The sequence below is a fragment of the Patagioenas fasciata genome, chromosome 1, assembly GCF_037038585.1.
Source record: "Patagioenas fasciata isolate bPatFas1 chromosome 1, bPatFas1.hap1, whole genome shotgun sequence".
Taxonomy (NCBI): domain Eukaryota; kingdom Metazoa; phylum Chordata; class Aves; order Columbiformes; family Columbidae; genus Patagioenas; species Patagioenas fasciata.
The window spans coordinates 153326799-153339528 of record NC_092520.1 but is presented as its reverse complement, the minus strand read 5'-3'; the positions used below and the strand labels follow the sequence as shown (position 1 = coordinate 153339528).

Below are 12730 nucleotides of genomic sequence, written 5' to 3'. Positions count from 1 at the left end.
TCATTCTCCTGACGTGGGTATCTTCATCCAGATGAGGATCCTACATAAAACAGTGAATTTAGTATCGTGCTCCCTGCTTCAACCCAAGGAGCCTGATAAAGTACGTTATTAAAACAAGTGAACAAACAAATAGCTTATCTGTTGGACTAAATCTTCAAAGTGGGTGGAGTGTTTTTTCAACCAGACTTCAGAATACAGTGGGTTACTTGATCTCTGGACTGACCTTCCAACACTATGTTATATCTCAAAACAGAATATACATATTAAAGACACAGTTGTACTTTTCCATTTTTAACGGGCAAAATTAAAAAGAGGCAGCTATATTGAGTTTTTGAAGGTGTCACTTACAAACACAACATTTCCCTTAAAAAGTACCAGTTTAAATGTAAACTATAAAACACTGTAATAACTATAAAATGTAGCCAGAAAACTGTTTAAGTAGCCACAGTCTATAATTCAGTTCATATTGGTTTAAAATGTGACTCATTAAATATCTTCTAGAAGGCCAAAGCATTTTACAGTAGCTATAAACATATATACTTACATGTGCATTTTAACATCACAATTGATTAAAATACATAAAAGAGTAATCTATTCCTTGGTTTGTGTTTTTTTTTTTCTTTTTAAAGATTCACTGTCCTCAGAATTCACTCAAGCAACAATGACCAGGGTGGGCATTTATCGCTATTCCGCCCCTATGGAGTTCAGAGTCTTTGAATCGAAGTTCGAGCTGGCTACATGTTTTCAAAAAGGCTAAAACCAGGATGAATGCCCACATTTGAGGTAATTATTGCCATTAGGTCACAGTTTGTGTAATATAAGTGTATCTAAATCCTTCTTTAGGAAAAAAACCAGAAGGCATCCCGCGGTGCTGGGGGATACCCTTTGTAGCAATCAGAATCCAGAATCCTGATCAGTGGGTTTGCTTCCAAAGGAGCCGGCGGTCCCGGAGCACCAAGCACCCCAGGGATAGCGGCCGACCAGCCTAGAGGTCAGGCGGCAAGCCATTGTTTTATTTGTATTTTACATTTTCTTTAGAAAAAAAAGAAAACAAAAGAAAAATCAGAGGTGCCATAAAACAGATGGGTAACATTTCTGATCAGAATTCCAGACTGAAGCTTTTCTATATCTGCCTTATTCCTTTCCAAACGGTTTGCTGAAAAAAGAGTAATAATGAAATCAAAACGCATCGGCATTAAATATTAACTCTATGCCAGCACTGCTAAAACTCCTTGGCTATGTTCTGAAAGTGGGATAAGCTTTGCTTTTTGCTCTGAGCATTGTTGCCCCATTGCTTTCTGTTTCAAAGAGGAAACCTTGTGAAAGAAAGAAAGAAAGAAAGAAAGAAAGAAAGAAAGAAAGAAAGAAAGAAAGAAAGAAAGAAAGAAAGAAAGAAAGAAAGAAAGAAAGAAAGAAAGAAAGAAAGAAAGAAAGAAAGAAAGAAAGAAAGAAAGAAAGAAAGAAAGAAAGAAAGAAAGAAAGAAAAGAGGGAGGGAAGGAGGGAAGAAACAAGGAAGGAAGGAAAAAGAAGGAAGGAAGGAGGGAAGAAGGGAACAAGGAAGGAAGGAAGGGAGGAAGGAAGGAAGGAAGGAAGGGAGGGAGGAAGGAAGGGAGGAAGGGAGGGAGGAAGGGAGGAAGGGAGGAAGGGAGGAAGGGAGGAAGGGAGGAAGGGAGGATAATCCCTGGCTGTCAGAAGTACACACAAGTATTTACAAGGTTTGTGTGAATCTGCACACAGTTCCCCTCACAGCGAAAGAGTTAAGAACAGAGATGTCACAATATTTATCAGTGCAGTAAAAAATATCATTTTTGGAAAAAAATATACCTTTAGTATTGCCTTTCTTAGATTAACTATGATAAGCAAAAGATTAAAAACAAAAACTTTTTCTTCAAACACATACGAATAGTCTGTTATAGCAGCACTGCTAAAACTGGAAGGACAAAGCTAACCCGTAAATAAGAAACAGGAGTTTCGAACCATAAATGCCGAACGCAAAGCCTCCTAGTACGCTTCCTAAGACTTCTGATGAACCAAGCCAGTCTACCATTCAAATTTCACTTTTGACCACACGCAAATGCTCTAAGACGTGTCTTCCCACTGAAAGCATTTGCCCAGCTTACCTCCCCGTCCAGTTCTCACACCTCCACCTGCCTCAGCAGTTCTTCACAGGTAATGGCCACCTTTGGGGGTCACTCCCAGAGATTACATTTGTCACGAGGACCAAAGACACCTTCAATGCGGAGCTCTCAGTTAGCGATGCTCCTCTGTCCACTCCAAGGGGCCACCCTTGTGGTGGGAGGTGAGTGCGGTGGCATCACGGTGTCCCTCACACATCGTGGCGCTCCCAGGTGGTGGGAAGGATGGACCGCTGACCAGCCCGGTGAGCCCAGTACCTCCCGTCCATCGCAGGACTCCAGCAAGGAGCCCACGCACAGCCACGTGCAACAGGACCAGCGCCACAGCTTTGAGCACCCTTCCAAAATGTTTTACCTCCCTCAGCATCTGCAGCCTGGTGTGAAACTCTCACCGTCTTCAGAGGGAGCTTTGATGGAGCGTGGCAGTGGGGGAAGCCCAGTAGCGCAGACCCATCTTCTCCTCCCTGACTACAAAGGGAGCAAAATGATTTGTAGGCACAGGAGCGGGCCACAGGAAGTTGGGGACTCCATGCACTATGGATAAAGACTCTCCTCACAGGAGCATCAGTGAAACGTGGGGGTGACATGGATGAATGCCTAGGACTGCAGAACCACTGCTTTGAAGCTCCCATGGGAAATGGGATCACAGCAGGCACAGCTCCGTCAGCAGGAAGGGGGAAATCGTTCCCTATCCACACTTTTTCCTTCTGCATTGCCTACCCTCAACAAAGATTATTTCTGCAGACCTTCCGTGCAGGTATCCAGGATTTAGCCCACAAGTAGCACTGCAGATCTCTGATGGGCTGATTGCCAAGCCACGGAGAAACACACACATCAGTCCAACACCCTTGTCCAGCTGTGCAAGGCCTGACCACAGCAGCACTGCTGGGCGTCTGATCCACAAAACAAAACCAGCATCCTAAATCCAGAGAAGGAGATGCTACAGAAGCATGCAGAGCATCCAGAAGCTTATCTCCACTATGCAGCCTACCATTTCCACACTGCATTGTCACCACTGAAACACTTCAATCAATGTGAACAACAATGAGAGAAGAATGAAGTTTTTGACATCCCCTACAGTCTAGGATAGCAGCAATATTTAGTGTGAATTTCTCTGCTTGTCAAGCCAGCTACTGAAAACAATGACAGGAACTTGAGAGAGAAAAAGAAGAGAAAGGAAAGATGGAGTTACGCAGCCTATCCCCATTGCCTGCCGGTCATGACTCGTGACTTAATTTCATTTCTGGAGTGGGTGGGGGTCTCGTTCTCTCTCTCTCTTAAAAGGTTTCTTTGGTAAAAGAAGAAAACATGTTTACTACCCTTCAAGTTTGCTAATGGAATTGCCTTCAAACCAAGTGACAAGACATAATCCCTTGGAAGCATAACAAAGGAAAAATGTCACAGACAGAAATGTCCCCTTCTTGGAATGTTTTGTGAATTACGACAAACTAGAGGGAGAGAGAGACCTGCCAAGGTCCAATTTGTTGGATGCAAGCAGGTACAACTCTGCCAAGGAAGATGCAATTGCATTTGCTCTCTCAAACAACAGGATTTGGCCCAGTCTGCAGTGAAAGTGCTTCCATTTGAGTTTTCCATTCTGCTCATGTCAGTGGTTCTCTCTGCTCCCTCCTGTGTTCTGGTTTCACAGCAGGGATTTGAACATCTCCCCGCTGAGGAGAGGCGATGTCCGTCATTCCTTCTGCTTCCCACACGAGAAGAATGCAAGACAACATGATGGGGAAAGGGACCGCTTTTTCACTGTGCCAGCCATAAGCCACCCATAAAACTTCCAGTATTCTAAACATTCGCCTCCTCTCTCAAGTTTCCATGCCGTTTACCCCACGCACACGAAGAACACCAACCCAACCACGCCAACCCCGTTTCCTCTCCAAAGGGCTCTGTGAGCAAAACAAGCTGGCTGTTACTATGTAAGTTGCACCGAGAGCACGCAAAACTTCTGCCTCCTCTGCTAATACAACCAGATTTTCCCACCTGTGATTAACCACACCACACCTTTTTCGACACCATGCCTTTATACCGATCTGAGGAAGGAGGTGTTGCTCAGCTCTCCCATATCCACCAGAAAAATAAGCAGTGTTGCACCGCCGAGGCAATTCCACAGCTTTGCTGTGCACCCTTGCAATCATGGTGTCCCATCACCACGATCATCTGACCGCCTCTGGCTGGCAGGTCAGCCACTCCAGCATGGACAACGTGAAAGGTGGCTCCTCCGACACACACTGCACCCCGCCTCGCCACCAGCATCTGCCGTTCTAACACCTCCGCTGCCAAACACCCATCAAAACCAGGTTTGAGCCCACATGGGAGAACAAGTCAGGCGGCTACACAGGGAAAACGCAATTAATACAAGTAAAAATCTACTGTGATTGAGATTGCAACCTTCCACACTTCACCAGTCCTAGGCCAGAAGAGCACATAAACAAGTAATTAACTTGGAGGGTTGAAGTCCGTTCTTTAGCAAAGCGCTCAAGTGCACGATTAAGTCTCTACTGAAGTCCTACCATTTATTTATGGAGTTTGAATTCAGTCACCACTCCCTCCCATTCTAACAGAGCAAATGATGCAAACGAAAACATAAATACATAAACTCTAGCAACCAGAATAGCTTTACCCAGCTAATGGCACCCATGCACCGTCATCCTCTGTCCCGTGAGGGGACCGAGATCCACGCTCACACCTCTGCCCCTGCTCCTCTGATAGCCCTGTTTCTGGAGAGCCATCTATCTGCTTTCTCCTTTAGGAAAACCAAACCCTTAATGTGTAGCGTGACTTTGGTTTGATTGAACGGGCCCAATGACCATGGCCTGGAGCACAATTAGGTCTTGATCTCATATATACTTGCAAAGTGATGGTGAGCTGGATCCCAGGGCACCCAGGTCCTCACCTGCCTTTGATCCAGCTCTCCTGATAGATCATTACGTTAGCTGCTGTTTGGTTTTGGCCTCTGAACGAATGTTTCTGGACTTATTCTGAAATGCAGATGTGACATGGAGGGTAACTCCTGTACCTCAAGGCTGTAATCACTCTCAAGAGAGTGGCCTCACTCCCCTTAAGTTGGTGGCCGAGTTTTCATCCTTGGGACAATCTCGTTTCCCCTTCCTCCTGCAGTTTTCACAAACACAGCAACCCTTCTGATGCCACTGATGAAGAGAAATAAAATTAACAAGAAGAATGACAATACTAAGATGAAAAAAAATAACACAAAGATTAAGGAATGCATGTGCAATTAAAACCCAGAGTAAAATACAATAATAATAAAATAATAATCATAACAACCATACAATAAAATAACATTATCTTTCCTTCTCATGACACAAGCAGCATGACGCTCTCGCTCCCGAACTGGTGGGAGAGGAGAGGAATGCATCAGAGAGAGCAGGGCTTTATGCTCCTGCCTCAGACGAAAGGGGGACATGTTGTCTTTCCAAAGGAAGCGGGGGGTAAGGTGCATAGGTGGCTGGGAGATCGCATCTTCATGTACAGTATATTGAGCTGGAATGAAGGACAGGCAGGAGAAGAAAACTGCAAGAGTAGCCCAGGAACCAGAGCTGGCAACCAGGGTGGCTATTTGGTGGTTTGCCAGAAGATAACAGCCTTGTTGAACAGCCTATGCATAGTGGGATCCCTTCTTCCAGGCCAGCCAAGCACTTACCACAAGACAATATATTTGTGCTTGTCTTTTTGTTAGCTCTTCCTCCGTGAGAGAACCGCCTTCCTTACTGCCATCCTGTGAACCCATCCCTCACCAGCCTGCCAATGAACCTGATCTTTTCCAGCATCTTATGAAATACCTGAATACTTCATGCTCCAATTACAGGGAAATGTAGAGTGGAACTGAGCAGCCACGTATACTTCAGCTTTCATGGAAACGCTCTATCAAACTCTCTTCTTCCTTCCTGGGCCACCCACAGGCAAGGGTACTCTAGAGACACTTCTGAATATTCCAGATATTGATGCACCAGTGCAACTGCTGTTGCCACCGACACTCCCCTCTGAACCAAACCCAGCTGTAAGAAAGGCTCAGTAAACAAGATGACCACATAGCATTCCTCAGTGTGGAGGACCCACAGGACCATGGTGCTCTCCCATTCCAGGGTCCTTCTGCCACTGCAGGCACAGGGGAGAAGGGCAGAAGGAAGCACACAAGGTCACAGCTACATTAGAGTGGGTAAGGCCCAATGTATTATGATACTCTTCTCATTTAGAAACCTGAGTTTGACTCACTCAACTGGATTTTCTCATGTTTGCTTTGGGACTCCAGTCCTTTCCGGAGCCCCCTCCATCAACAGATGTAGTGAGAGATGTTGGCAACAACTAGTGTTTCCCCCTTGCATGGGCTAAAGTTTTGTTCCCATTTCAGACACACAACTGGGACAACCTGACAACGCGGGTGGACGCTGTCCTCCCAACAACACACCGAGAACGTCGGCAAACAGCAGAATGAGAATTCAGTTTCCGGGGAGGAAACCTGCTATTTCAACAGGATAGAAACAGACCAGTCCACAAACTAATCCCCAGACCCTCTGGGAGTCACCCTGGGTCCCACAACCGACCTGGTCACTTCCAGCCCATCCAGTGCTCGACAAAACACCCAGCTATACGCACTTCCAATCCCGACGAGCTTCCCCAACACCTCAACAAGTGAGCTAGGATTGACAACGTGGGGAAAAATAAAACCAAAACAACACCAGCAGAAGAAGAAGAAAATCGGCAATAACAACCCCCCCAAAAAAAACCAACAGAAAAAGAGCTGAGAGTAAATTCCGACTAGCCTCAGTCAGTTTCTAGGAGTACCAGTGGAAGTAAACCCTTAAACCGCGTCTGTAGTTCGGTAAGGCACTACGAGGGAATGATGTAAAACTAAGACTGTGACAGTTGTAATGGCTGTGCCGAGGAACACACCACAGAGAGAAGGCAGCATCTGCACACACGCACACACGCACACACACGTACATACCTGGACAATCACATTTGTTACATGCCTATGTTATATCACTTTTCTTTGTGCAATCACATTGAGGAATAGTCTATTGGTATCGTTGAAGTTCAACACAAAATAGTAAAAAGGGCGTATGACCTGTAGAGTGCTACATTCTACCAGGGTGGGGGTGGTGGGGGCAGCTAAAATGTCTCCTCCTATACTAAAACGGCTAGGGATTGAAAGGGAACATTTCCAAATAAAATAAAATGAAACACAACTGAAATCCAACATACATTATTACAGATCTCATTGAGGAATAGCATTTCTCAGGGATTTATCCAGTGTGTTCAAGGAAAGGGAGAAACATCCCCATTGCTTCCGCTCTTGACCAGTGCTGCATGGCCCATTTTGCTGACATGTTTTTAAGTGTAGCACTGCTAGATCCAAATTTAGAGCACTGGGACAACATTTTCTCCTCTTCCCTCAGCCTCCCTTACCCACTTTCTATTTCCAGAAAAAAAAAATCCAAAACCTTATGTATGCTTTGGGATACAGACTCCACTGCCAAAGATAGGGCATAAAACCTTTGAAATGCTGGATAAATCCCTAATCCGTATACTTATTGGATTAAAACCTAATGGATTTCATTTTAGGTGTTCTGGACAACAAATTTCTAAATGTAGCTCACTATTGGATGAAAATAACCTTTAAAAGTCTATTGGTGAAGTTCTTCAAAAGACAGGACCCGCTGGAGGGTCCTTCTGCTTCTCTCTCTAGTTTGGTGCAGAATGGTTGGGTTTTTGTGGGTTATTTTTTTTTTCTGTTCTTTTTTTTTTTTTTTTTCCATTTTCTCTTTTTTTTTTTTTTTTTAAATAAAAAGTGTAGAATTGGTTCTCCCCCTTCTTTCCTCTTTTTCGTTTCTTCCTCAAAGTCTCCTTCGTTCAAGTTTCGCGCGAGCCTCCCATTGCATTGTTTGTCATGTATCTTCAGTACAAAAGTGGCCGCCTCGCTCCCCCGGGACGGGTGCGTCTCTCCCTCCTTATTCCAGTGTTTAGATGTAAGGGTACTGGTTGACCTTGGTGGGGCTCAGTGGGTATCCAGTGTAGACTGTGGAGGCCGGAGAAGCACTGATATAGGTCTGATGGGCAAACTGAGCCTGGTACTGACTCGGGTGGATGGTGGGTGAGGGCAGAACCCGTGGGCCCATGCTGACCGGGACTTGGTGGACGATGCTGGCGGGGTAGGTGGTGTGCTGCACGGTGTGCCGCGCAGACCCTTGGGAGGCCACCAGGTGTGCGACGGCGCCGGTGGAGCCCAGGGCGGCGGGGGCGGTGTAGGTGTAGAGGTGGGGTTGGGTGGGCAGGTGAGCAGCGGCAGCCGCGGCCAAGTGAGGATGAACCGTGCCATGGCTGGGACTATTGTGCGGGAAAGAGTACGGGGCCTGAGCTATCGTTGGAGTGATGTAGGCTTGCTGTCTCCGGTGACTCCCTGTGCGATCGGTCGTGATGTGCTGCTGGGCCTGGAGAAAGACAGCAATAGTGATAACTGGTTACAAGACGGGAGATGGATCTTCACCTCCTCACTGGTGCTGGGGAGCCTCCCTGCGACACCAGGACAGCCTCAGGAAAGTCCTATGCGCTCCTCCCAAAACCCTCAGCATCGCCACAGTCTTCCCTGGGAAACAGGTGACAACAAAGGGTCCCTCCCAAGCCTAGGAAGACCCTGTTGTTTCATACATTCACCAAAATGGCCACCAAAAGGACAGCAGAGTTTGAGCCACAACCTGCTGGAACAGCTACCACAAAGACCCAACTTTGGACGCTTGGCTCCTAAGAACATCTTCCATGAGTCCAGCCACTCACACAACGCACAGCTTCTGTTAGTGAACTGTCTGCAGATGAAATGTGGTGGCGCTGACCTCTCAGGGGAATGAAGTTGCCTAACCAAGCCTGGCACAGGCAATTTATTTTTGCTCAGTTTGTGTCTTTGCTGTTATAATTTCCTCATTTAGTAAAACAACTACTTTATTTTTCAAAGATAAAGCCCTCAGCCCATAAGATCCTGCAGGTGCCTGGTACCCTCATGTAATCAGCTATAGTCATTTGAGCATGGGCAATTTCTTGCAGTGGGACAGGACCAATGTACTTTTTCAGGGATTTTTCTAAGTTTTTTTTTTGCATTGCACAATAATGTCAAGGAGTTTTCCTGGCCCTTTGTAGTCAGAGTATTAAATACTCAACAAAGTAGGAATTAGAAGGCAAGAAAGGCAAAGCTCCATGTTATCTCCTTCTAGTCTTTTACACCTTCTCATCCTATTTGTAGGCACTCCCTGTGCTGTCATTGTGGTCTAAAATGCGGCAGCCACACTCTTCCCCCACTCCTGCAAACAGCATCTCACCTACTTCCTCCATTTTCACTTTTATTTCAAGTTCATTTAAATTTTAAAATTTCAACTACATTTTGAGGGGGGGGGATGACATTCTTCTTCTCAAAATTATTAAAAAAAACCCAAACAGTTCTGCTTATATCCAGCTCTGGATGCAAATCAGCACTGTCCTCTGAGCTCTCCAGACTTTTTTCTCTTGAAACATTGGTAATTGTCCTGTTACCTCCCTACACTCATGACCTTACCTCAAGGCAGAGAGAGGCCCCAGGTGTGGTACATGAATAGGGCATTATTTAGTGAAGCTCCTGGTGAGACTCTGGGCGTTGTGGCCACAGGTTATGAAGCATCTTGAGAAATACATGTTGCCAAGTAATGGGATTTGCCCAGATCTCAGCCTACGTTTATCATGGGATGGATCAACCTCATTACATGAGGTCACGCACATGCACAGAGGCTTTGCCTTGTCATGTCTGATGGGGACTTCTCCCCAAGTCCCACAGCCAGGCTGATCCACACTCTTCGCTTGGAAGATACTCTTTCTTCACTTGGAAGATACTCTTCCCACGGTTACCTATAGCTAAGGAGAATTTAGTCCTCCCTACATGGTCCTGCTCCATGCCTTTGTGTCTGAGCCACTGCACCGTCTCTCTCTAACATTATTCCCACTCACAGTTAGATCATCTGGCTTCAAAACACACAGTAAAAGTACCGCCAGCCCACCCAATGTCTGCAGCAAAGTTGAAACAAGGTGATCAAACTCAACATGGGGCCCAACTATCGTTAGACTGGAACAGGACAGCCCACGTTGGAGGAGTGGTAGGTCACAGCTGGATGACACACCACCAAAATTTGTCTCTGTTGACTTACCTGACTTAGATTAAGAGGCTGCTGCTGCTGGAAATGTGCTCCTGGTCGCTGCTGCCTATAGGCAACGGCTCCAGACGAGCTCCCTGAAGAGTGACCGCTGGTGGAGGTCACGGTGCTGGAGGACTTGGACTTGTAGGAGGATGAGTGGTGACTGGTGGTGACTGTGCCAGGAAAGGAAACACATTTGTAGCTTACATCACATTCTTTAATTGTTCACCCTACCTTTTCCTCACTGAATCTCCTCCAGAGTGGCTTTTGGGAGGAGACATACAACAGAAGCAGGATAAGAAAACAGTTTATCTTAATTAACAGAATACCTCAGCAGTGTTTCATATACACAGCCAGCATGTTATTCTAGAGGTAGACAAACAGACCTGATATCTGGACCCAAACTGGGCCTGGAGAAGGCCTTATAGATCCTTCAGAAGTGTAAGAAACTGTTCTGCCAGCAGAACTGTACGATGTAGGCACAAATCCCAAGGAGAGGAAGGAAAGAATAGTGCGCACAGCACAAAAACGCCCTGGCTTGGCTCACCTCACAGTGAGTAGGAAGAGAGGGCGAAGGAGCTGGTGGGGAGCTCACCCTCTGAGCCTTTGTGTTCACCAGCAGTGCATCAAAAGAAAGGACTGCCAAGTAGCTCAAAGCCAATTGCTTCAGGCCAGACTTTCACCGTAAGCCCCTTGGCAACACATCGTACTACCTAGCATTGCAGAGGCTCTGGATGAGCAAACCTCCTCAGTCCACAATGAAGAACCTTCTTCCCAGAAACGTCAACAAGTTCGGATGAAAATGCACATGTATTTTCAATCTCTTACCCATTTTAAAGTACACCTACAGAAACGCAAGGCAGCAAAGGTTCACACTTGCATTTGGGAGCCTCTCAGGTCAAATGTTGAGCTAAAGGCTGCATTCTGTTCTTGGGTTTATACAGAAGTAACGGGGAACGACACTTGCCCCCGTGACTTCTGAGTCTACCAGGGCACATAAATAATGCAACATTGCTCCCAAGAACAGATGTGTCACTTGAGAGAAGGGCAGGAGCACGGTTTCTTCGGAAAACAAAACAAACAAACAAAATGAAACTGAACAATGAGATTCTTCGAAGATAAATCATTTATTTCTTACTAATTTTCTTGACGGAAGAGGTGCAATTTACCTGGTGCCAGGCTATCGCACTCTACCAACACCTCACTGGCCTGGGTTTTCAGTGGTGGCACGATGATGGTTCGGGGGTTCCCACTGCAGTGAGTCTCTGGAACCCCTTTGGTGTCGTAGGTGTTCCCGTTATTCTGCCCCGCGCGATGCTGCACGGCATAAGGGCTGTTGTTGCTGGAGGAATCGGAGTAGGGGGAGTCATGCACGGTGACACAGCTGATGACGTTCTTCCTTTGCTTGGACAAGGTGCTGAAACAGAAGGACACAAGTGGAAAGAGTTAATGGGGAACGATCGACTGGACAACCACCAGAAGACTCTGCCCGCGGCTGACCAGCATCGTAAAGGCAACACACTCTTCAGTCCTCTGCCAGATAAAGGTTGCTAAAGCCAAATCCCAGGCTTCCAAATTCACTCGTTGCTATTCCAGGAAAGCCTTCATGGAGGTCAAGGAGTGAGTAAGACATTGTGGATAGATCTTATATTCACACTGCTTAGAATAGCTCTGGACCAGACTGCCAGATTTATTTTCAGACTGCTTTATATATATATATAGATGTGTGCAGTAGAAGCCCAGCAGTTATACTATGCTTTGTTGCAAGTCTCACCACCCACACAAAAACGTGGTGGTTTCTCCCAGCCTTCCAGCAATGATTTAATAATAGATGCTATGACTTTTCATGCTCAATTCCCATGATTCTACAAAATACACTCAATGCTATTTACTAATATGGTACAATGGACTTATATTCTCAATAAGCATTTGAAACTGAGGCATGTATGAAGAAAAAATGAGCAAAGTATATAAAGCTTCTGCTTTTTTTTCTCTTTCTCTGAATAGGCACTGAGTCTTCTGACTCTAGCATGGATTATCAAGGTCTTGCTGCAGCTAATCTATCTATGACATCAAAAAAGTGATTAAAAAGGAACATCAACACTTCCAAGATTACTGCTAGAAGTTCATTAGACTAGACTGCATGAGTACGATTGGGATTTGCTCTGCTATTGTGTCTAATTATTCCTGATGGTTTCTCCTTCCTGTTATGAGGTTGTTTAGGGAGAAAAAGAGAGAGCAAGAAAGAGGGGGGAGGAAGGGGGATGGTGAAGATTTGCTTAAATGGTTTGCATCCTTGACAGTGCACAGACCTTGACTACAGAAAATAGCTGCTATGTTTCACTGATTGCATTATGTTGTTATGGCAACTGAAGTTTTTAAAATTATGAAAAGAAATGGATAGCACATAA

At 45.7% G+C, this 12730-nt stretch overlaps 1 protein-coding gene across 6 annotated transcripts in view; it reads right to left on the bottom strand.

Annotated features, from left to right (window-relative positions):
• Positions 1 to 1634: 1634 nt before the first annotated feature.
• HIPK2 (homeodomain interacting protein kinase 2) overlaps positions 1635 to 12730 on the bottom strand; it is a 140016-nt gene continuing 128920 nt past the window's right edge. For all 6 annotated transcript variants that reach the window (XM_071798167.1, XM_071798179.1, XM_065840206.2 and 3 more), the window contains 3 exons: positions 11489 to 11736; positions 10332 to 10492; positions 1635 to 8597 (listed from right to left, as the gene is read on the bottom strand). In XM_071798167.1, coding sequence (XP_071654268.1) covers positions 8130 to 8597; positions 10332 to 10492; positions 11489 to 11736 — 877 coding nt within the window. In that variant the 3' untranslated portion in view covers positions 1635 to 8129. The remainder of the gene's footprint in view (positions 8598 to 10331; positions 10493 to 11488; positions 11737 to 12730) is intronic.